Consider the following 26,958-nt stretch of genomic DNA (forward strand, 5'->3'; position numbering starts at 1 on the left):
AAATAGTATAAAACAAACATAAAACAACAAAAATTAAAACATGATTTTAAAAAGTTATTAATTTAAAAATCCACTAAACTTCCACTCAAAACTAATATATGTATAATAAAATAAAATTAAAGGGTCAATGTCAGCATGTCTCTCCTTTTAGAGAAGCTATTTATCTATTTTCCCATATTTTTTGCTTTCTTCCTATCTTTTTTGTTTTAAAATATAAAAAAGTAATCATTGCCTATTTTCATTAGATCAATAAAGCTATACAATATTATAAAGAAAGAGAGAGAGAGAGAGAGAGAGAGAGAGAGTAGGAATAGTAATACGACATAATAAAGTAAAATAGTTATAAATCAAATAATATAAGTAGGTTGAGGTTAAACAATCAAACATAAAACAATAAAAATAAAAATATTACTTAAAGAAAAATTATTAATTTAAAAAATCCACTAAACTTCCACTTAAAACTAATAAATATTAACAAAACTTAGTAAAAATTAAAAATATTTCAATTCCACTTAAAATTTAAAAAACACTAATAAAAATAATAAATTTAAATGCAAAAAATATTAATTGATAGTCTTAATAATATTATGATTTAAACATGGGTCTGATATAATGCAAATAGAACCCATGTTCTAATATTGTATTTTGTTTTGTTTACTCTTTTTATTTTATCAGATAACTTTGTACTAATGCATTTTTAAGTAATTAATATTAATATTATTACAATTAATATTTTTTAGGAGTTAAGATCTTTATGATGCATAGTGCCTATACTACACAAGAGACTTATAAATTTTAGTGAAAATTTAAAATGTAGAACCCATTTTATCACTCAGACAAAGAAGACAAGTTAAATAGGTCTATATTGACCAATTTTTGGAAACATATCTAGGGTATATAATAATAATAATAATAATAATAATAATAATAATAATAATAATAATAATAATAAATAATAATAATAATAATCTATATAATTTAAAACTTAATAACTATAATTAATAAAAATTACTAAAGTTAATAAAATTATTAAAATTTAACAAATTTTTATCTAGAAACTATTAAAAGTTAAGAAATTAATAAAGATTAGTAGTTCATAAATTAAAAAACTAAAATACAATTTAAATCTATTTGAATATAATTAAACAATTAATAATAAAAAGTTAGGATAATTTAAAATTAATAATAAAAAGTAAACAATTATAAAAAATAATAAAATAAACTATTTGCATTCCATATAAAAATTAATTATGTCGTAAGATTCCTATTTATGGTTGACCATTTATAATTTAGCCCAACCTTGAGTTCAAGCAAATAATGCAGGTAGTAGGGTTGTAAAATTAATAAAAATTAGTATTGATAGGATAATTAAAATTAATAATAAAAAGTAACAAATCATTAATAACTTAGCCTAACTTGATTAGATTTATAAATTTCCATGCTTAAACAACTTTTTTTATTAATTTTTGAGTTAGATCTAGCTCTAAGATGCACCAAGCTCACACGTAACGTGGGTAGTAGGGTTGTAAACGGAATAGATTCAAATCAAATCGAGCTACATCCACATCAAGATCTGATTATGAAATTTTTAAATTTGCATTCACATCTGATTATTATTATTACGATGAATTTTGAAATTTAAAGTATATATGCATATATTAATATCTATGTGCATACAATAACTTTATTACATATACAAAACAATAATTTTTTATTAGACATGGATTTTAATCAAATTGGATGGGGTTAAATCCATATCCAATCGAATTACTAATCGGATGTAGTTCTAACATCCAAATCTATGAAATCTAGGATAACCGGATTCAAAATCTAATTGAGTATCAAACTTTCAAACCATAATGATGGCCCTAGAATAGGGCCCAAGCTAAACAATCCGTAATATGCTCAACATGGAAGTTATATGCCCATACTATAAATATTATTATATCATATTTAGATAAATTTTATATTAATATATATAAAAATGTAAAGATATTTTTTAATTTATAAAAAGAATCATAGATTTATAATTAACACGAGCAAGCCTATAGGCCTAGACAAATATTATTACACTTAAAGTGTGGGTTGGGCTAGGACCAAGGTTTACAAATTCGATACAATACGCTCGATGCGGGGTGTATCATATCGTATCTTTGAAAAACCGATACAGGATATGCATGGAAATCAGACGTTTTATCTTTTTTCATGCGTACCGGACCCGTATCGGGGGCATATCGGTAGCATATCGACGAAAACGATACGCCAAAAAACTAAAAAAAAAATTAAGGGGAAAGCAATCTTCTTTTCCCCGAAATAAGCCTTCCTTCACCCCCAAATTACTCTAAAACTCCAAATTTCATTCCTAGAGTGCTAGATTTGCAAGAGTTTTCAAGAAACAAGTGTGAATCGTTAATTTTTTTAAGGAATTTTCAAATTTTGAAAAAAATTGGCAAAAATAGGTACTTTTTTAAATCTTTTATAATATCTTGTGATTTCTTTTTTTATTGAATGTTTAAATTTATGCTGATCTACATTTCTTACATTCAAAATCACAATTTTTTTTTGTGTTATCATAGATTTATGGAAATTTCATGAAGATATTTGGGGAAAATATAAATTAACAAAAAATTTAAAAATGTATTTTTTTTTCTCTACCTATAAAGACTAAATATGTTTTAGATCTATGGATCTATCTATCATATCCATAGAGTAATTGAAATTTCTTTAATATTTTTTTTACTTTTTTATATTTTTAGATTTAAAAAATAAATAATAATTAATTATATTTTATCATTTGATCACAACAATTGGATATATTATAATTCTATGAATGATCTATCATATTCATAGATCAATTGAAATTTCTTCTTCAATAATTATTTTTTTATTTTTTAAATTATATTTTATCATTTGATCATAGTGATTGAATATATCATAATTCTATGGATGATCTATCATATCCACAAAGCAATTGAAATTTCTTCTCTAATAACTATTTTTTGAATATATTATATAATGTTTATTTGTATTTTATAATTTTTGGAAATGAATAATAAAATAAATAATTATTAATTATATTTTCACATAGAAGATGTGCCAATGCATGTTTTATAGTTGGATAGGAGAGTTGGACTTTTCTCATACCATAAGACATTAAAACTTAAGAATTATAATTATAAATTATAGTTAAGCATAGGATTTTTACTGAAATTATAATTAGATATGTCATTTATTCATAAAACCACTAAAATATATTAATTTAATGTATATACACCTCAATGAGGTCTTATATTTAGTGTTGTTGATGTATTTTTATAATTTATTAAAGTATTTATAGTGTTTCCAAGCGTATCTATGCGTATCCTAGTTTTTCTACAATACACATGCGTATCCAAGGTATATCCTAATACGTCTCTTAAAATTGCCTTTCCGATACACTTGGTGTTTCCGATACTTTGAACCTTGGCTAGGACAGGCAACTTTAAAAACTACTAATTTTAGCTCAAGATTTATAATTTTTTGGTTCATTGGGCTACACAATGGGGCCATCTTTCATAACTATTTTAGCTTCAATATTATTTAAAAATAGTTTAAAAAACTCAAAAAATGAGGATCAATCCAAGCCTAATCCAAAGTCTTAAACCTTAAGTTTGGATTTAGATGAATTTAATTATGACCAAAATAGTTAACTATAGATTAATTTAATTATAACTATAGCTTAATTTTATATATTCATTATATCAATATTTTAAATATTTAAGTGATTTTACAAACAATTGAAATATTTAATCATTAATAAAGTAAAATAAATAAAATAAAACACTAACAAATAATATGAAAATAATTTCTTTATTAATTAATTAATAATAATTTATTTTTTATTACAAATACTAATATAATTAATTCAAATTACTAAATTATTAAATTAATAAAATATTTATATAATAAATTATTAAAATAAAAATTTAATTATTGAGGTTTTTATTGTTCATTCCACGGTTCCACCCAAACAAATCTTAGCCCATGAATCCTAAAAGAATGTATTATTTTGAGCAATAATACCTTCTTTCATTAATTATAAGTTTGGTTATTTTACTTTCCTTGTATATATCTGGATTATTCCTCTCTTGTGATTCGTGGCGATCCACCCCGCCAGGAAACCGTTTCCACCGACCTCTTACTCACGGATAGCTCGAGAACAAAATTTTCCTTCCTTACATTTTCGCCTCATAATCGGAGAGAGAAATCAAAATCTCGATTCATCGATCTCTCCAGATTTGCTGCCTTTTGTCCAGCGGGGATCGGGTTCACAATCGACTGAAATCAAAAGCTTGGAGTTGGAAGAGGGTACTCTTTACTCACGGACAGCGCGAGAACAAAATTTTCCACTTCCCCACATTTTCGCCTCATAATCGGAGAGAGAAATCAAAATCTCGAATCATAGATCTCTACAGATTTTCCGCCTTTGGTCTAGCGGGATCGTGTTCACAATCGACTGAAATCAAAAGCTTGGACTTGGAAGAGGCTACTACTCTCCATGAAAATTGCAGCGCTAGGTACTACGGAATTCCTTCGTGTTCTTATCATTTCCTGCTGTAAAATCTTTCTGTATTGTACCCGTTGATCTGCTCAGGATGAATCGTAGGTCTAGATCACGAAACTGCTTTATAAATATATATAGTCCCGAAAAGTCCGATTTTCAGCTTTCAAATGAGTTTCTTAGTTTTTTTTTTTTTCGTATTTTCGCTTCTATCGGTTTGAATATCAGTTTCTTCGTAAATTCTATGACAAGATTAGAACAAAAACCTGTTTATTAACTTTTTTTTTTTCTCGAGACTCAAGTTATTGAATTCCGTTTCCTTTATTTTTCTCAATAAACTGAGTCGAAATCTGAATGTTTTCAATGAAATCGAAATTAATTTGTTTCGGTAAATAGAAGAAACAGTTCTCTCATTTTATTTGTTACTTCGTTCAAAGTGATGGAAAGAATGGAAGAAGCAGCAAGGCAGACAGACCGCTAAAAGCATCTTCGGTTGTTATTATTCCAGGTCTTTCTCTCTCTCTCTCTACCCATATATTGAGCTTGGCTTCGGTGAGGGCAAAACCCATTCGAGAAGCCTTTATCTTCATTGTCTTGCACGGATAAGCGTCCCATGTTTATAATGTTTATATTTAAATTTAAAATCAATTAGAAAATTCAGGTCAGTATCTGAAAACAAAATTAGACAGACACCCGGCTGATCGACCTATCACGGTTGAACTGTGGGTCTCACCTAGGACCCAACTGTACTGAACATTGGCGTACACAATATGTTTTTGTCTCCAATTAATCTGCTCCCTTCTTTAACACCAGCTCCGGCTTCATAGAAAGCCAAAAACTATTCCTAGCATTAGCCTCTTTTTTTCTTTTCCTTTTAAGCTTTTTTTCAAGATGGTATCAGAACTTATTTGAACATATGATATAGTGTTTTATTCTCACAACCTTAATTAAATTTCAGCATAAGATATAGATGGGCCTGTATTTGTCTGCACTTCAAGTTCAATATAGGCTTTTGCTTCAAGGGACTTGTTAAAGAATAAAAAAACTATTCAGATATTTCACCTAAAAGTTTAAGTTGTTAGGTAAACTCCCTAAGTAAATTGTCATTCTCTTTATATGACTGGCATTACTCTAAATAGAAATTGGGAATTCTGAGCGAATCCCGTGAACCCTCCAAGCACATCACCCTATTCAAAATGAATCTTCCATAAATGTTCAAACTCCTTTAATGAAATGAATCTGGTTGAAGCAGATAAAAAATGACAAAAAAATTAAAGGGGTTTTATAGTTCAGTCCACCCTTAGAAATCTAGAGCTCTACTTTAGGGGTGGACTAAATCCTGACGGTGGATTGATGCTAAATTCATGGGCAAGATGCAGTTTATAAGGAGGTTATTAATAGATTAGGAGGGAGCTGTAAATCAGATTTCTGAGGGAGATTGCAGTCCAAAAATCCCAAAAATAAAAAGAATCCATTCATTTAAACTCCCTCCCATTTTCTCCTCTGAGCCATAACCATGTAGTACACCACCGGTGATTTCATTGCATAACCGGTGTCTGACGGCTGGAGTCCACCAGCGGTACTTATTACATTATCGCTCCCAAAAGCTCCTCCTTCAACGGATTCCAACACAAAGCCTTGTTGACAATCCCAAATCCCCTAACACTGCCTTCAAATTCTCCTCTGAGCCCTAACCATGTAGTACACCACCGGTGATTTCATTGCATAACCGGTGTCTGACGGCGTGGAGTCCACCAGCGTTACTTATTACATTATTGCTCCCGAAAGCTCCTCCTTCAACGGATTCCAACACAATGCCTTGTTGCCAATCCCAAATCCCGTAACATTGCCTTCAAATTCTGAAGAACCCCCACCTTGCAATATGAATGCTTAAAACCAAAAGATGGGTCATCTATGTCACACATGATTCATTGGAAAAATGATTGTTCTTGGCTGGGCAAAGCTACAAATTCCGACAAACATACTCTCCCAATCTTCATTCCAAAGCCATATTTTTCCACTCCAGTGGTGCTGCCGTTAACAATCTCTGTGAATAGGTTGAAGCTCTAAGGCCCATTCTTCCTTCCAGGAACCACCACCCCCAACACAACTGTTGGGTTCAGCTACTATAGCTAAGCCGAGTTGCCACAAATCTTTGAAACTTCTAATACCCTCTTCCCCTGCGAATTAAAGATCATTCCCCTCATCGAAAAAACAAAACAAAATACCCAGAAATCAAAGCTATCAAAAAAAAAAAAAAAAAACTAAATGAAGGTCCAAATTCATACAAAGGAGTAAGAAGATCAACACGCAAAGATGGATTTTAGATCTATTCAGTGATGATAGCTGCACAAGATGGTCCTAGAAATAATTGTGTCAGCCATTAAAACAAACTATCCTCATTTTAAAACCTGCGATAGTCCCTCAATAAAGCTTCAACACCACCTCTAGTTAGATGCATATGAAGGGATGGGAGATCCATCATATGGATAGCTGAACCCTTCAGGAAGGTTGAGCGAAATTTCAGAAATTTTTTCTATCTCCCATGTGGGAATCGCATTCCCTATTTTAGAAAACTGTATTTTCAATTATCAATCTTAAAACCAAACCGGACCAGATCTGAAACCAAAAAGTAGGAGAGGGATATACTTGATACGGAGTAACAGTAACTTCCAACGAAGGTGTTCACGTCTAAGGAGAAAACCAAATACTGCTCCCACTGAAAATGACACAGTGTGAGGTGGAGCAAAATCAGCAGGATGACTCTTCAACAAGAACCAAATTCTTCAGTAAGAATGTGATGGAGGGCAGATGGGCACGACTTCAGATTACCTTTTCTACCAAAAGTTAATATCAAGAACCTTTCTTGATAATTCCTACAAGTGGAGATCGAACTGATAGGGGTGGCAAGAGTAGGGAAAAGCAAAAGACAGATGCTATCAAAATATAAATTCTTCTCTCTGTGTAATCTGCGAACTGAGTATTGTGTTTTGGAGGTTCGCCCTGCTCCTCTATTTATAACCTTCAAAGAGTTCATCTCCTAATCCCTTTAGAAGTTTCCTAATCCAAATCTTGTATTTGGATCTGGACTCTTTTTAAGAGATAAGAATAATCCCTTATCTTATTTGCAGATAAAGATCATCATTCCTAATCAAATTAGGAGTTTTATGATTCAAATCTTTATTTGGATCTAGACTCTCTGAGTGGATAATGATAATCCTTTATCTTATCTACTGATCTAAATCCCAGAACCGCCCCTAATTAATCTTATTAAGCCAGTTCGAATTAGGCATTAGGCCCATTGAGTCTATGTGCTCACTTAACCTCCAAACTGCTGCCCAGTTGGCTATCTTTGTATGGCGTGGGACCCAAACATTGATCTACACATCAGCCACATGGGCCCAACAGTGAACCCCTGAGTCCATCACCATGGGCTCTTAATGGGCTCAACATTTACACTAAATGGTCGTTGGGTCAAGTCACCTTATAAAACTTAAGAACTGTGGGCAGATGCAAGATTAACCCATCAGGTATTACCCTCAATGGTTTTATACTTAACCTCTCAGCCCATAATGATCAAACACTGCCCGACAAGAGAGGAGCTCGCTCTCGGCCGCTAGGTATAGTGTTGCACTCTCTACTCACATGGATCTCGGGAATTAAAACATTTTGCAAACATTATGAAACCAATATATATATATATATATATTGATTTCAATGGTTGAAATCAATTACTGGCAGTTTAGGTTTCCATCAGAGAGAGTGCATCCCCGATCATTCACTTTGTCCGACAAAGGGGTTGATCCTGTCACTATGATCACCCACTCAGATGAATTCTTGAACTGTCCCAACATACCCAAGTTTTGACCCCCTTTAAGGATTTCACTGATTGGCATAACAAAGACAACCCAATCCGACACCTAGTGTAGTATCATAATCGAGTCTAGGGGTCATGTGTAACATTTTAGTTTTGCCCATCAATCTCCAAGGTCCAAGGCAACACTAGAATTTTGGTCCGGTTTAGGGTTTCAAGAAAACCCACACTGCATGTACCTTAGGTGTCACCCTAGAAGTTGAGACAAGTCACCCCAACTAACTTGGCAGCACATTAGTTTCAGTCTTGGCAAGAAAAATCCCCCTAGATCTATCCAACGGTTGTGAAAATTCTAAACTAACACGAGTTTCATAACTGTCCAGTTTAAGGGTATTATATAGAAACACAACATACTAACATGAATCAAATATGTACTTTATTCATTTAAATTAAATGTCATAATGTATATCATTTTGATTGGAGCTAAGGGCATACACTGTCTAATAGCTCCCACTTGCACTTAGGTCCAATCAGGTACAAGCCGGATTCCCAAACTTTTCACGTGTTTCTAGAACACTTTCTGTGTTAGTGGCTTAGTCAATGAGTCTACCACATTCTCCGCTGATGCTACCTTTTAATATCAATCTCTCATAGATCTAATGTTGTCACACAATAGTGGAATGGGTGATGTGTTGAATTCCAAATTCCAGAATAAACACGTTCATTCATTAGGCAGGCTCACTTACGGCAATGTGTTCGGCTTGGGTTGTGGACTATTATTCTTACTACTCAGGACCCCTATTTTCTGCTCTTCCAATTTATAACACACGATCATATCGTGAAGATATAACCAGATGTAGACTTTCTATTATCTGGATTTGACTAGAAATCGACATCAATATACCCCTAGATCTATAGTGAACTACCATCGAATACCAGACAAAATTCTTTTGTCTTTCGAAGGTATTTAATATGTTTTTCACAGTGGTCCAATGCTTCTATCTTGGGTTAGATTGGTATCTGCTTACCACACTCACTGCCTTAGAGATGTCAGGACGAATGCACAACATAGCATACATAATGCTCCCTAAGGCTGAGGCATAGAAAACCTCTTTTATGCCATCAATCTCTTCGGGAGTCTTGGGAGACATTCCCTTGGAGAGAGTGACTCTATGCCTGAAAGGAACATTTCCTTTCTTGGAATTCTCCATGTTGTATCTCTTGACTATTTTGTCAATGTAAACAGACTGTGATAATCCTATTATCCTCTTCGATATATCTTTATAGAGTCGAAGACCTAGTATGTTAGAGGCTTCTCCAAGATCTTTCATGGAAAATTGCTATGAAAGCCCCACTTTCACCGTAATTAACATTCCTACATCATTCAAAATGAGTAGAATGTCATCTACATACAAAACCAAGAACGTAACCTTATCCCCACTAGTTTTCCTATAAACACAGGGCTCATTCGGATTTTGCTCAAAATCAAACTGTTTGACGGTAGAGTCAAACCGGATGTTCCAACTCTTAAAAGCTTGCTTAAGTTCATGTATGGATCGATTAAGTTTACATACCATGTGTTATTGACCTATAGGTATGAAACCTTGCAGTTGCTGCATAAAGATATCTTCAATAAATCTCCATTTAGGAACGCAATTTTGGCATCCATTTGCCAAATCTCATAGTAATAGTATGCTGCTACAGCTAGCAGGATCCTAATGGATTTAAGCATGGCCACGAGCAAAAATGTTTCCTCATAATCGATTACCTCTTTCTGAGTGTACCTTTTCTCCACAAGACGAGCCTTGTAGGTCTCAACTTTACCATTGGGGCCCTTCTTCCTCTTATAGATCTATTTGCAATTAATTGTTTGCAATACACAGTTTCCAAAACTGCAAATCGCAGATGGCCAAACCCTAATATGCGAAATTCTCTTCCTTGCGCTCTCTGCTTCTTCTTTGAATGGAATAAAATAAAAGACCTTTTTTTCTATTAATATTACAACATAATTGAATTCCTATACATTTCGTCTTAAAATTAAAAATAATTAATTACAGACCAAGAATGAAAAAGAATAGCTGGTACACAGATTTCTTGCGCCATTAAAGAATTCGATCTCCACTGTACGAACGACCCAAAAATCAAGAAAAATATATAGAACAATTCTAAATATAAATCAGATTTATAAAAATTTAATTTCAAATCAATCGCCCAAAATCTAGGAACCAATTTCCCAGAAAACACTAACTACACAAATCGGGTAAAACACCTTCTGCCCATTTGCGCAGATCCAAATCTAGTTTAATTTTGGTTCAAGATTTGAACCTAGCTCTGATACCACTAAAGGGATGAGAGATCCATCATATGGACAGCTGAACCCTGCAGGAAGGTTGGGCGAAATTTTAAAAATTTCTCTCACTCCCATGTTGGAATCGCATTCCCTATTTTAGAAAATTTCATTTTCAATGATCAATCTTGAAACCAAACCGGACCAGATCTGAAACCAAGCGGTAGGAGAGGGATATACCTGATACGGAGTAGCAGTAACTCCCAACAAAGGTGTTCATGCCCAAGGAGAAAACCAAATACTACTTCCATTGAAGATGACATAGTATGAAGTGGAGCAGAATCAGTAGGATGACTCTTCAACAAGAACCAAATTCTTCAACAAGAATGTGATAGAGGGTAGATGAGTACGACTTCAGATTACCTTTTCTACCAAAAGGTAATATCAATAACCTTTCTTGATCACTCCTACAGGTAGAGATCGAACTGATAGGGGTGGCAAGAGCAAGGAAGAGCAGAAGACAGATGTAGTCAAACTATAGATTCTTCTCTCTGTGTAATTTGCGAACTGAGTATTGTGTTTTGGAGGTTCGCCCTGCTCCTCTATTTATAACCTTCAAAGAGAGCATCTCTTAATCCCATTAGAAGATTCCTAATCCAAAATCTTGTATTTGGATCTGGACTCTCTTTAAGAGATAAGGATAATCCCTTATCTTATATGTAGATATAAATCAGCCTTCCTAATCAAATTAGGAGTTTCTTGATCCAAATCTTTATTCGGATTTAGACTCTCTAAGTGGATAGGGTTAATCCCTTATCCTATCTACTAATCTAAATCCCAGAATCGCCCCTATTTAATTAATCTTATTAAGCCAGTTCGAATTGGGCATTAGGCCCATTAAGACTATATGCTCACTTAACATCCAAACTGCAATCCAGTTGGCTATCCTTGTATGGCGTGAGACCCAAACATTGATCTACACATCAGCCACATGGGTTCAGCCTAGCCTCTGTTACAGGGCCTGGCCGAGTTCATTGTAGGAAACAGTGAACCCTTGAGTCGATCACCATGGGCTCTTAATGGGCCCAACATTTACACTAAATGGTCATTGGGTCAAACCACCTTATAAAACCCAAGAACTGTGGGCAGATGCAAGATTTGCTCGTCAGGTATTACCCTCAATGGTCTTACACTTAACCTCTCAGCCCATAATGATCAAACACTATCCGATAAGAGAGGACTTCTCCCTCGGCTGCTAGGTATAGTGTTGCGCTTTCTACTCACATGGATCACAGGAATTAAAACACTTTGCAAATATTATGAAACCATAGTATATATATATATATATAATATTTTGCAAAACAAATTTCAATGGTTGAAATCAATTGCCGGCAGTTTAGGTTTCCATCAGAGAGAGTGCATCCCCAATCATTTACTTTGTCCGACAAAGGGGCTGATCTTGTCACTATGATCACCCACTCAGATGAATTCTCGGACTGTCCCAACATACCCAGGTTTTGAACCCCTCTAAGGATCTCACTCAGATGAATTCTTCTGCTTCTTAACTTTGCTACTTTTCTTTTGGGCCTTCCCTTTAGCCTTCCGCTTTCTTTTGCTTGATTTGCCACCTTCAACAAGCATGACTATTGGCTTATCCTTCTTAATCAGTTCTTCAGCCCTCTACAACATATTGCCGAGTTCCTGAACGCTAACATTTAGCTTATTCATGTTATAGTTCATGGTAAACTGATTGAAGGAGGGAGGCAGGGAATTGTGGATAACATCAATTTTAATGTCATGGTATAGTCCTGACCCGAGAGCCTCCAGTTCATTAATATAACCCATCATCTTCAGACAATGGTCATGAACCTATTGGTTCTCGGTCATCTGTGCGGTCATAAACAACTTTAAGACCTTTTGACAAGTAGAACGGTTCTGCTCCTCATACATAGTCTTTAGACTATCCAATATGTCCTTGAACACTTCGATCTATTGAATTGTCGCTGTAACGGATTATGCAAAGAGGCTATAATATAACACCAGTCAAGAGAATTTTTTTCCTCCCATTCTTGATACTTTCTTCGTCTGGCTTCAGAAGCCCTATCACCCGATCATTCACTTTTTCGATAAAGGGGATGATCATGTCACTATGATCACCCACTCAAATGAATTCTCGGACTGTCCCAACATACCTAGGTTTTGACCCCCTCTAAGGATCTCAATGATTAGCATATCAAAAGCAGCCCAATCCGACACATAGTGTAGTATCATAATCGAGTGTAGAGGTCAGGTGTAGCATTTCAGTTTTGCCCATATATCTCCAAGGTCTAGGGCAACACAGGAATTTTGGTCCGGTTTAGGGTTTTAAGAAAACCCACATTGCATGTACATCAGGTCTCACCCTGGCAGTTGAGACTAGCCACCCCAACCAACTTGGCAGCACATTAGTGTTAGCCTTGACAAGATAAATCTCCCCAAATCTATCCAACGGCTGTGAAGATTCTAAACTAACATGAGTATCGTAAGTGTCCAGTTTAAGGGTATTACACAGAAACATACCATAATAACATGAATCAAATATGTACTTTATTCATTTATATTAAATGTCATAATGTACATCATTCTGATTGGAGCTAAGGGCATACACTGTCTAACATCATGTAACTCAAGAAACCATTCCACCAAACGAACAACGACTTCTGTGAGCGATAATGTAATGAGTACCATCGATGGATTCTTTTAATTTTTTTGTATTTTGAAGTTTAACATTAATGGGATTTCCATTTTAAAGAGGGCAATGTGCGTGCCTTCTATTGGAGGGTACATTTTTCGGTGAACTGAGGGTTCACAGGATTCGCTCTCGGGGCTAAGGACCCCTACAAATATACTTGGCTTCGCCCCATACATAGGCCTTTATTTGTTTGGGGTGCATGCTTCCAATTGCTTGTTATTACCAAAGTGCCCCTGGCTTAGGATATACAGAAGAGGAATGCTAGCTTTTAATGGCTTCGAGAAGGTATTTGTTTGCTTGGCAAAACGTCAAGGGTATTTTTTTTTATTGGGTGGCTTTTTTGAGGCTCTAAAAACGTAATGTTCAGTTTGGTTTGATTGGAACATGGAACTTAACTGACATTTCAGTTAGGCCATTTTAAAAAATTGAATCCAATTAAATTAGGCTTAAAATCGAACTGAATTCAGATCAGTTTCGTTCGGTTTTAAATCGATTAATTTGGTTAATTAAAATATACATGAATGTTACATTTATATTCATATTTATTATTATAATTACCAACATTTATAATTAAAATGCATATCATATATTAATATCAATATTAATAATATAGTAATATTAATATTAATGTTAATATTTATAATTAAAATATAAATATATGTATTTGTTTCGATTAATTTGGTTGAAAAAATTGTCCAAACAGAACCAAAAACTAAAAACCAATATTTTTAAAATTATCAAACAGAACCAAACTGAAAATTAAATAAACCAAAACAATTCGATTTGGTTTTTGGTTTGATAATCCAAATTTGAACACCCCTACTAAAACGTCTTATATATCCCATGTTTTAATGATCAAGACTCACATTTGAATGGAGGTAGGTGGTGGGAAAGAGTAAAGAACTGCATGCAATGCTACTTTAAACTATTTCTTGATCTTAAATCTGGACTTTTTATCATGTTTTGTATGGGGATGGCGATTTTCCCCATCCTCGGCGGGGACCTTACTTCCTTGACCCCATCAGGTTGGGGATGTGAACTGTTTTCGCGGGGCGGGGACGGGGATGGGGATTAATAGGAATTCCCGATTGGGGTTAGGGTCAGAGATGGGGATTGAGGTCCTTGCCCCGCCCCGATCCCGATTATAAATATTGTTTATATTATATGTATATTATTTATATATACATATCAAAACATATTTAAAACATTATTTATAATTTAAAATTTGTATTTATTTTAAGTAAATTTATTTTTCAAAAAAATTATATTATCTAAAAAATTTTAGGGATTTAGGTCCCTACGGGGAACCCATCCCCATCGGGGATCGGGGATGGAGAACAAATTTTATCCCTGATGGGGATGGGGGTTAATATCAGAATTGGGGCAGGGATGGGGAATATGATCCCCGCCCCGAACTCGCCCCGTTGCCATTCCTAGTTTTGTACGTTTTGGGGATTGTTGTGCTCATTGTAGTAATTGGATGACAAAATTGAATTCTGATTAGCTGAACACTTTAGGTGGTGTTCGGCATTGTGTTCATCTCGTGGACGGTTCCGTTCATGGGATGAACACCTGTTCAGTTGGCTGTGTATGAGACTAGTCCATGCTAGATTGTGGACCGATCTTGTCCACACCCCAATTTCTCATCCACGACAAAAACTCGTGGTTAGGGCCCATCCATAATCTATTTTTCATCCCCTGCTTCACACTCTCCCTGAAAGGTTGAAACCCTATTGTTTATTTCACATTTTACTATTTTTGTCCATAAAATGTTAATTATTTTACTTAATTTTTTAATTTTTTTAATTTTTAATGTTTTTATCAATAAAATAATATTTTTAAAATTTAAAATATATTTTTAAAATTTTTAATTATTTTATTATTGTTTTTATAAAAAATTTATATTTATTGGTTAATATTAATTCATTGATGTAGTTTTCAATATATTTATCATATAAAATGCAAAAATTAGATATTTATGATTAACTGTTTAGATCATTTATAAAATGTATGAGATACATGGAATCAAAAAGTGTGGTGTGGACTAGTCCACACCACGCCTACAGAACGCCACTGTGGGTGTAGACTAGTCCAGTCCACACAATTTGTCCATAGTTCAAAACAGCTGTGGATTATTGTGTGATGTGAATTGGTCCCTGCCATAGGATGTGGTGTAGACCAATCCACACCCACAAATTTCTCATCCACACTACAAAACACCTCTTAGTTGTTTAGCAGGCTATGAAACCAATGATGAGGTTCCAAGCTAGTATTAAATTCATGGGCCCCACTATAAAAGATGTGGGCCCCATGTATTTAATACTGGTATGGAATCTTATCATTGGTTCCACAACCCACTTAATAGCTAAAACGCTCAGCTAAGCCTTGCTCGTAAGCATAACCACCCCAAAATGCAGAAATTTGTTTTGCTATTGTGTGTTTATTTGTTTATTTATTTATTTTACTTCAAAATCTATGGACTCTATTGTATGGCCATTCGAATTTGAATTTGAATAGCTACTTAACATAGTCAAATCATATCACAATATCTAATCATTTAAGTTATCAAATCAAATTTGAATATTTGTCATTCATATCCAATAGGTGTATATTACATTATAATATATGTTTTATATTTTATAGGGTTTTGTATGAAAGAAAAATTAATAAAGTTTTATAAATTAACAAAATTAGAAACAAGTTGCAAAAACAGGTAGTGGAACAAAAAGTCAAACATTTTTTACTGAGATGTTCCTTGTTAAAAGTCCACCAGTCAAGGCCATTCCTGCCCACTACACCATCTATCTCTAATGAAATCTTTCCTCTGAATCTTTGATGGTTGGAGTGATGGTGACAAAAAAGAAAAAAGAGAATGAGAAGCGCCAGAAGAGAAGAAGAAAAAATAGAATAGAATAAAAAACTTGAGAAGGGGAGCTTGGAGAAATACCATGCAATACCTTTGTTGGTAATCGATTTATCGAAAAAACTATAGTTTCTACTGCATCAGCCTAGAAAGAGAAGGGGAGCTTGAAGGAGGCCAGTAGAGATAAAGCAAATTCAATCACATGTCTGTGCTTTCGTTCAACTGATCCGTTCTATTTGTGTGTATGAGGGTACGCCAATTGATGTGTGATGCCTTGCGAATCTAAGTACTGGAAAAGAGAGCGATACTCTCCTCCCCAATCGGACTAAAAAACTTTTATTTTGGCATTGAATAGAACTTTTACATGTCTCTTAAATTTAATAAATAAATCACAAACATCTGATTTTTGAGCCATAGGATACACCTAGGAAAATTTTGAAAAATCATCCATAAAAATTACATAATAAGAAAATCCATTATTTGACTTAACGGGAATAGGTCCCCATACATCTGAAAAAATTAAATCTAATGAACGCTTGGATTGAGACCTGGATGACTTCAAGGGCATTCTATGACACTTAACCATTTGACAGGACTCACAAACAGACTCATTAACACTAGATCTAATAAATGGAAGACCAAACTTTGAAATAACTTACCGTACATTTCACATAGCTATATGACCAAGGCGATGATGCCAACCACAAAGTGAAGTACGTTCTCCAAAAAGAGCTTCGGGAGTGATTGTGGTTGATGCAAGAAAACTGTATAATCCATCTCTAGTGACCCCTTAAAGGAGGATTCTCCCTGTATAATCCTTCACATAGCAACAGTCATGGTGAAACTCAAAAAACAAATCATTATCCTTTGTAAATCGATTGACAGAAAGTAAATTCTTGCAGATAAAAGGAACATGACAGATATCTTTCAAAGAGAAAGCATGCTGATTAAAAATCAAAGAAGAAGGTCGTGTATGATGAATATTCAAACCTTGACCATTGCCAACCTTCATTTGGTCTGGTCTAGTATACTTAGTACGACTCTGCAGATTATTGAGATCTAGGGTCATGTGATGAATAGCCCTAGAATCCGGGTACGAATTGGGAATCAAAATTATTTTCATACTGATTCTGGGGTGTATTTACCCCTCCATGAACTGTAGAATGATCATTGCAAGAATTATCAGAAAAACCAAAGGCATATTTTGCTTTTCTACACTGTAGGGAACTGTGTCCAAATTTATTACTGATCTGGCAAGTAACATTATTTTTACCTCCACATCCTCTAGAAAATTGATGTGATTGATTTTGAAAGGATTGGTGATTATATTGTGGAGCACCACGTCCATGCCCCTTACCTCTGTTGTTGTTGAAGTTTGGAGAGAACTATTGTTGGGGCTTCTGAAAATTATTTTTCTTAGGAGGGACGCCAGCCAGATTTGCACTTCTAGTGTCTGACACAAGAGCTAGGTCTTCAAGCCAACATTCATGGTTCAGAAGTGCTCTCATAATATCAACAATACTGAGATCTACTGCATCCGGTCGATTGGTAAGTGCTATAACCATTGACTCATATTCACTCCCTAAGCCAGATAAAATGTAAAGTACTAGTTTTGACTTGAGGACTGGTTTAGATACCGTAGAAAGACTTAGCAATGGATTTCGCTTGCTGTATATAGGCAGAAATAGAAAGAGACCCCTTTTTAAGATTTTGCTGTTGTCTTCGCAACTGTAGTACCTTGGATCAGGAGTGTGTAGAATAACTATGAGCAAGGGAAGTCCATACCTCAGATGATGTTGACAGACCTACCACTTGCGCCATAACTCCTTCAGTGAGAGAGGAAATCAGCCAACTCAACACAAGTTGATTGATGTCTATCCATTTTTCGAATTCAGGGTTCACAGTCATCCTTGTACCGTCTGGATTGGGTATAACTTCAGGTGGTGACTTCTTCTTCCCTTCTACGAGTTTCAGCAGGTGGTGGTGTCAAAGGATGGGAAGGAACTGAGCACGCCACAGTAGGTAGTTGTCACTTCCTAATTTGATAGGAAGATAATGAGTGGCGTTTTGGATTGAAGGGAGCACACTACTTGATGTTAAGCCATTATTGGACACTACTGGGCTGCTACCATGTGTGCCTGTCTCTATCGACATGGCTCTAATACCAAGTTAAAACAGAAATAAAATAATAGAGATCTTGAGAAATGAGTTGATTACCTTGTATATACTAGGGTCGAATCAACCCTATTTATAATTACAGAGATTGAGTTACAGTGGGACTATACAAAGATGAGAAGTCAAGAGATAGAACTTATTTGGGTTAGTTTAGATTTATCTAGGATAACTCTTATCTGGAGATAGGATTAGGGTTGTCCTAATTACCTACAAGAACCCAGATGATTAGGTTTTCTTGATGGGCTTTGAGCTTTACCTAAGCGTGCATGGGCCATGCATGGGCCCATGGACGTCTATGTTATTACATCCAAATCAAATCAACATGGGTTGAAAGCATTATTCCACGTAACACTATCAGATCAATGGCTGGTCGAAAATATTGTTTCACATAACAGTCCACTATATACGTTGCGTAGAGTAGTAATTTCATAGGGTTTTCGTTAATATATTTCTCTATTTATCATTTAATATAATATTTTGAGTTTTGATATTAAGTTTGTATAAAGTAGTGGAAGTTCTAACATTGGCAATAAAATGTGGGGAGGGGTTTTAGATAATTTTCCATTTATTTATTTACGGCAGCTTAAAATAAATACGGGAGCTTAAAATAATCTGGAGTTTTTTTTTCTTTTTTTTTTAGCACTGTCTAGAGTTTCAATATACTTTAAGCATCAACTGAAATACGGCTGTATACGCTTTTGATTCTCGAATTTCAACAGAACAGAGCTCTTCTTAGATCCATTCTTTTTTTTGTTCAATAAATTGAGTGGGGAGTTGGTGAATGAAAAAGTGGTTTTCTTTATATTCATTTTTCAATAAATAATTCTTTTGGTAAAACAATAAATAAATTTGGACCTCATAATATTACTTTTCCCCACTAATCTAGCTAGGAAAAAAAAAAACAGGTTGAAAACACTTACCTGATAATGCACTTGCCTGAAAAGGCCGCCACCGAAAGGCAGATGGATTCAAAATTCGGATATGATATTATTTGTAAATAACTGAAACATCCCTTGAATTTTTTGGCCGTTGCTTAAACTTCCCCTAAAATTTGATAATTGCAATAACTTCCCTTAAATTTTTTGACAAGCTCACTCCAAGGTTGAAGATCACATTTTTGTAACTGTGATCACAGAACAATTCAGAAACCCTTCATCTAAACACGCCGGCTGGCCAGTGTTTGAGAAAAAAAAAAATAAAACAAACAAAACATCACATCAACTGTTGCACATAAACTTCTCAATAACCTTGGCTGCGATTGTGTCTCATGCAACCCGCAATGAGATGCTTTGATGTATTCTTGGATTTATTGCAAACGCTTGTGTATTCCCATTTAGAAGTCTGCGGATTGTTTGCAATCCACGTCTGTTAGAATAGTGTTGAAACAATTAAGGGGCTGTTTTGAAGGTCTTTTTGGAAGATGTGTCTTTTCATACCAAGATAAATAAAAAAACAGTAAAAATTCTATTTTAACTTTTTGCGTTTTTTTGACACATTAACTTTTGACAACTAAATCTACCGCAAACCAAATCGGATTGACCGAATTGCGATTTATCGGGCCTGCGTGTGAAAAAACATGCCAAATGAGACCTTCGATCAAATACAGCGACTTCTTGACGAGGCCACCATGTTCTGTTTTAGCCCTGCTTTAATTTTGACGGTGTCGTAGCAAAACTGAACTCGATTGTTGGCGACATGAGCCGAACTCGGCTGTTACTTTCCACATTTGTTCATTTTCGCCATGAGTCCACTCATGTGGTGAGTCCGGCTGTACAGATTAGTTGAACTTTTATCTTCAGATGAAAGTTGACTGTGCAGTTCAGTCAACTTATCCTATAAATTAACCATTTTTGCTTTCAACCCACTCATGTGGTGAGTTCACTAATGCCGTGGGTCGCGCTAAAAGCCTAAAACAACGAATTCAAAACCTTATTATGGCGCCACGAGTTAGATGAAGTGACGTCTTAGTAGGGCTACAATCTGATTGTCATCATTTTCGTAACTTTCATCAATGAAGCACCCGTGATCAATTTGGATCACGGAAATTAAATCCATTGGAAAGTCAAAATTTCGCAAGTATGACGCAGCCACGCAGGTTGATTTTTGTTTGATGCATTAATTCTTTTCCTTATTCCTCTGTGCAGAAAGGATATGAAACAGTTAGGGAAGAGCATCAGAAGAACAAATCTGAAAGATTGAATTCTGAAAATTGGTGGGGGATATATACGTACCAGAGAGAAATCACATTAAAGAACTGCACTGAATATTGAAGCGTAGAGATGGATAGAGGAGAGCCCATCGACATCGAGAGCGATGGAATGTTTTCGAAGGGAAGGCTGGAAAGGAATGGGTCGGGGATATCGGATGATATGATTATTCGAGAGCCTCTCCTTAAGAAGAGAACGAACACGACCTCCCAGATTGCCATTGTTGGTGCCAATGTTTGTCCCATCGAAAGCCTTGATTACGAGTAAGCATATTTAACTTCATCTGGCCTGGTCTTTTACATAGTATATGCATCCTCCGTCTGCCTCATTTCTTTCTAATTGTTCTTCAGTTTGTTCCTCTTATTTGATATATACCTTGAGTTGAATAAGAAAACACCAACGGGTTTTGATTTGACTTAACTGTAGAATAGGTTCTCTTACTGATACCATATTAGTTTTAACTACAGCACCCCTTAAATCTTGCTAAATTCAACTGGCTCAGCCAGTGATGGAGCAAAGACCCACTTTATTATGTTTTGACCCAGCCTCTTCTTGATAATTAACCATATATAAATAACAGTCTTAACAAAAAGTTTGGGGGGCCAAGGACCCACCATATCCTTAGCTCCGCCTCTGGGCTCAGCCACATATATCAATCTACTTGGGTTGGATGGATCAAAGAAACCGGTCAGATTAGTTAGTAAGTTGGGCTTGTGATGCAAATTTAGTATTCAAGCTAGCCCAACTTGTTGGGGTTGGGGTGCCTCTTCCCGGTTTATTGATTTATTGATTTAGCTGGCTTCTTAACCAGTCTGGATTTTATAAATGTAGTATTCTCTCCATCAATATCTCTTCCATAATTAATTGAAAACAAAAAATCAATTGTTTACAACATTATTTTCCAATAGAACTACAAAAGGCTTTTTCTCTGCTAAGGAAAATGTTTGTTGCAATTGTAAATCGAATAGTGTTTTCCCTTTTTCTTTCGGGGGAGGGGGGGGGGATTGAGGTTCTTAAATTAAGTTTGGTGCTTTTCTCTTGTTACCATAGTATGAATGTTCCATCTTATGCTTCTCCATGCCTCATCTTTTCAGGATTGTTGAAAATGACTTATTTAAGCAGGATTGGAGATCAAGGAAGAAGATTCAGATATTTCAGTACGTTGTCCTCAAGTGGACTCTTGCACTTCTTATTGGGTTGGCTACAGGACTTGTTGGGTTCTTCAATAACCTTGGGGTTGAAAATATTGCTGGTTTCAAATTACTACTTACAAACGATCTCATGCTCAAGGATAGGTAAGCTGAACGCGGCAACTTAATAAATTGTTTGATGTTCTAATCTGAGTCAAACTTTAGTAGATTTGTCAATCCTGTGCACTCAAAAGTCAAAATCACATTAATTTGGTGCAAAGATATTGAAGCTTCATATCTTTGACAATTAATATTATTCTGCAAAAGAGGTCCATACTTTAACTAGTTCCTAAGTAACTATAGGTGTAATATAATTATGGTTCCAGTGCAGATACTTCAAGGCGTTTTTAGCATTCGCAGGATGCAACTTGGGTTTGGCAGTTGCTGCAGCTGTTTTGTGTGCTTATATTGCCCCTGCAGCAGCAGGTTCTGGTATACCTGAAGTGAAAGCTTATCTTAATGGTGTGGATGCCTATTCCATATTGGCTCCAAGTACTCTCTTTGTAAAGGTTAGTCGCAACTCGCAAGCTTCTTTTATTTCCCCCTCCCTTGTCTCTTGTGGACTTCTGAACACACACACACACACTGAGCATTCTCTAACCGGAAGACACACTGGGAAATGGTCAGAAGCTACCCTTAGGAAAAGAATTTTGTCTCCTTGTGTAATATTTTCATTATTATACTAAGCAAAAATAAACATATTTTTCCTTTATCTGGAGTACTGCACCCTTTAACAAAAACAGAGTGTGCCAGTAAATTCCATGGAGGCACTGTTATGTGTCTCTTATTCATTAAAGGAGTGTAACACTTTATAATTCTTCTAAACTTCTGTAGAAAGCAAACCTACATTTTTTCATCTGTACACTTAGGAGATGCTTGTGTTCAGAAACACCATATTGCCCTTAGTTTGAAGGAGAAGAGATAAGAGAAGATGATAGAGGAGAAAAAAAAAAAAACGTTTTTGAAGTAAATTGCTTGGGCTTGGCAGCACCCATTTCATTATTATATGTTAGGGTGATGTAAGCATTACATAATGGAAGATAAAAAGACCTAATTGCCCTTGCAACTCTATTAGATACATGACAACAATTGCCACTCTAAAGTAACAATTGGTCTAGGTGAAGAGGAATGAGCTACTTGCTACCATCCTCTAGTATCATCTATGGAGAATGGAGCAAAAATATCTATAGTTTTTATCCACTAAACAACACATTGTAATGCTTTCAATGAGACCTCCTTTGATTGTGTCTTTTTTTATTAGTGATTCTTGTATTCCTTTTTTTTCCCCACATTACACCTCATTTATCTTTCCTGTTTTATTAGGAAGGGATGAGAAAGGTATCTTGAATAAACTTTCCACATGTCTTGGATGTATCAACCTCTAAGAGATCAAGATATTATTTCTTTTTCTGTGTTTTACCTTTATCTTTCATTGCAAAAGTATAAATGATACATATGTTAATAAAAAACACACCTACTTATATTAAAAATATCTAACAACGCCAAAAGGAAGTTCAAATCAGTGTAAAGTCCACTATGAATAATGGTGTTAGCATAACAAAATGAACAATTGACTAGGCAAGTACTATGATGGAGCAGGAGGTGAGAAAGAAAAGTGAAACTAAAATGAATAGGCAATTCTAGGAATTTGTACTCCTGTTCAATTTGGCAGGCATTTTGGTAAGAATACGTTTTTGTACTGAAACAGTAAATTTATTTTTCTTGACATGTTTGCATTCAAAACGGGAGCAACTCAATGTTGGTCAACAAAAAAAATGTTATTCCTGTCTTGGAATTTGTACTTTTATCCATCACAACCAAATGTTTTTTTTGAAAAGCCACAACCAAATATTTTGGTGAGAATACAAAATTTTATCAATGCTAAACTAAACCAAGTTTGTATTTTTATGAATCGTACATATTTGCATTTGCACTCTTACCAAATGCAACCTAAATGCTAATATACATAGTTTGGCCTTTTACCTATACCTTCATCTCTTATCAGGTTTAGCAGTAAACACCGGGCTCCAGGTTGTTATATAAATGGGCTTTAACTTTAGGCCCAGGCTTGGTCTGTGGGCTTACAATGTAGCCCAACCTATATTTTAGACCTCATCATAGTTCTGGCTTACCATGCCTAACGTCTAGTAGGACATGACAGAGACAGACGACAGACTCTTTTATAAATGGGCCTTAACTTTAGGACTGGTCTTTGTCCATGGGCCTAAATGTAGACCAAGCCCAGCCCATGGTTAGATGAGTTGAGTTGAGTATTCCTTATGAAGAAAATTAAAAACTTATTATCTGATTTTGAGAACATTCGTTGAAATATTGCCTACAGATCTGATTGATCTATTTCTAATTATGTAATTGGGCAGATTTTTGGCTCAGTTCTTGGAGTTTCAGCTGGATTTGTTGTAGGAAAAGAGGGGCCTATGGTTCACACAGGGGCCTGCATAGCCAATTTACTTGGCCAGGGGGGTTCCCGCAAGTACCATTTGACTTGGAGATGGCTTAGATACTTCAAAAATGACCGTGATCGAAGGGACTTGATCACTTGTGGTGCAGCTGCTGGAGTTGCAGCTGCTTTCCGTGCCCCAGTTGGTGGGGTCCTTTTTGCCCTCGAAGAGGCAGCTTCATGGTATGAAATAGTTCATTCATTCATTCATTCAATCTCTCTCTCTCTTTCTTTCTCTCTCTCTCTTTCTCTCTCTCTAATGCACTTAACATGATAGAAAGGGTTTAAAGTTTAAACATAGCTATAGTCAGTTAGCAACTGAAGTAACAGAGTATTTGAAATCTAATTACAATAAAAACTTTTGATCGAGTGCTTGACTGAAATGTAGGTAAGGTACTAAACCAGTTTCCTGTTTTATCGCTACTCTTGGAATATTCTACAGGTGGCGTAGTGCTCTTCTTTGGAGAACATTTTTCACAACTGCCGTAGTTGCTGTGGTCTTGAGAGCTCTCATAGAATATTGCTGGAGTGGAAAATGTGGGTTATTTGGGCAGGGAGGACTGATCATGTTTGATGTTAGTTCGGCCATAAGCACTTATAGCACACAAGATGTACTAGCAGTATTAATTCTAGGAATCATTGGAGGGATTTTTGGAAGCCTCTACAACTATTTTGTGGACAAGGTCCTCCGAACTTACAGTATCATCAATGAGTATGTTCTTGTTACCCCATTCTCCTGCGATGATAATATACCGATAATTTTGATGTTGATATTTGTTACGGTAAATTACAAATAGGTACCCTGTACTTTCGGGTAGTGAAAGATAGGTACATTGAACTTTCAATTGCAACATTTGAGTAACTTGATTTCTCAAAAATAGATAATTGGTTCCATCTGTTAAACATTACATAATGCCAAAACTATTACAGGATATTCAAATGTTATAATTGAAAGTTCAGGTACCTATCTGTCACATATGTATTACATATATAAATAGGATCATTATCTCATCATCATAATTATTTTTCATTTGCTAGCACTGTTTTGGCGCCACCATTGATGTTTAGATATTGATTGCAGGAGAGGTGCTTCCTTCAAAATCCTCCTTGTCATCACCATCTCTCTCTTGACTTCATGTTGTTCATTTGGCCTCCCATGGCTTGCCAAGTGCACCCCATGTCCCACTGACCCGAAGAAGCAATGCCCCACCATAGGTCGCTCAGGCAACTACAAGAGCTTCCAGTGCTCAGAAGGTCACTACAATGACCTTGCTTCCCTCTTCCTCAACACCAATGATGATGCTATCCGTAACCTATTCAGCTCAGGCACTGAGGAGGAATTTTCCCTGTACAGCTTATTCATCTTCTTCGTCGCAATATACTGCCTCGGCATAGTCACCTATGGCATTGCTGTCCCTGCAGGACTCTTCATCCCAGTAATACTTGCTGGAGCCTCCTATGGCCGACTTGTTGGAACCCTCATTGGCTCCATATCTGACCTTGATGTCGGTCTCTTTGCTCTCCTTGGAGCAGCCTCCTTCCTTGGTGGAACCATGAGGATGACAGTTTCCCTCTGTGTCATACTACTGGAGCTCACTAACGATCTATTAATGCTTCCTTTGGTGATGCTTGTTCTTCTTATCTCGAAAACAGTTGCTGATAATTTCAACAAGGGCGTTTATGACCAGATCGTCAAAATGAAAGGTTTGCCTTTTATGGAGTCCCATGCAGAGCCTTACATGAGGCACTTGGTTGCAGGGGATGTTGTATCAGGTCCACTGATCACTTTCAATGGAGTGGAGAAGGTGGGAAACATATTACACGCTTTGAAGACGACTGGACACAATGGTTTCCCTGTAATTGATGAGCCACCTATCTCAGAAGCACCAGAGTTGTGTGGACTGGTGCTAAGGTCTCATTTGCTTGTGTTACTCAAGGGGAAGAAGTTCTCGAGTGAGAGGGTGTTGACAGGAGATGAAGTATTGCAGAGGTTCGATGCATTTGATTTTGCCAAGGCAGGATCAGGGAAGGGGGTGAAGCTGGAAGATCTGCACATCGAGGAGGACGAGATGGAGTTGTACGTGGATCTTCATCCAATTACTAATGCATCTCCATACACAGTGGTAGAAACAATGTCCCTAGCCAAAGCTGCACTTCTTTTCCGGGAGCTTGGCCTCAGGCATTTGTGTGTGGTGCCAAAGACTCCAGGGGTAAGATCTCTCTCTCTCTCTCTCTCTCTCTCTCTCTCGCACATGTACATAGATATATCGTTTGATAAGCCTTTAAGTATATTGCCAGTCAAAAATGTTGAAGTTGTGGAAGGATTTTTAATTTGGCAAGGAAGCATGTCACTAGACCACTGACTTGTTTACTCTTTGCAGAGGCCCCCAATTGTTGGAATTCTGACACGACATGATTTCACGCCAGAACATATTTTGGGCATCTACCCTAATCTCAAAGCCCAGAAATAGAGAAAACAAGTGGACAACTGGTTTGATTATTCATTCTTTATCTTTCTTTTTATGATTGTATTGTTATTATAGCCGTTGTGATGATAATCATTCTCGTTTTTAGTAGTCTCATTATTTCTTTGGATTGTTTGTAAAACATTTTGTTTTGTTAGAGTGGAGAAAGGAATTTCAGTGTAGAAACTGAGACCAGTATTTCAAGTAAAAGTTTGTTCCTTAGATGTA

General features: G+C 35.6%; 1 protein-coding gene across 5 annotated transcripts; it reads left to right on the plus strand.

The window, feature by feature from the left end:
- Window positions 1–4,114: 4,114 nt before the first annotated feature.
- CLC-C (chloride channel C) lies at window positions 4,115–26,958 on the plus strand. Of its 5 annotated transcripts, XM_019199898.2 has the most exons (10): window positions 4,115–4,556; window positions 4,978–5,048; window positions 17,656–17,783; window positions 20,555–20,880; window positions 21,712–21,912; window positions 22,139–22,316; window positions 24,186–24,448; window positions 24,708–24,977; window positions 25,347–26,475; window positions 26,647–26,958. In XM_019199898.2, exons 4-10 carry the CDS (start codon window positions 20,690–20,692, stop codon window positions 26,734–26,736), a joined length of 2,322 nt encoding a protein of 773 aa, XP_019055443.1. In that variant the 5' UTR covers window positions 4,115–4,556; window positions 4,978–5,048; window positions 17,656–17,783; window positions 20,555–20,689; the 3' UTR covers window positions 26,737–26,958. The 5 variants fall into 5 exon arrangements, with proteins under 5 accessions (XP_019055443.1, XP_019055442.1, XP_010274995.1 ...); XM_019199897.2 differs by lacking the exon at window positions 17,656–17,783; XM_010276693.3 differs by lacking the exons at window positions 4,978–5,048; window positions 17,656–17,783.

This window comes from Nelumbo nucifera, chromosome 5 (assembly GCF_055504915.1).
Source record: "Nelumbo nucifera cultivar China Antique chromosome 5, China Antique-T2T, whole genome shotgun sequence".
Taxonomy (NCBI): domain Eukaryota; kingdom Viridiplantae; phylum Streptophyta; class Magnoliopsida; order Proteales; family Nelumbonaceae; genus Nelumbo; species Nelumbo nucifera.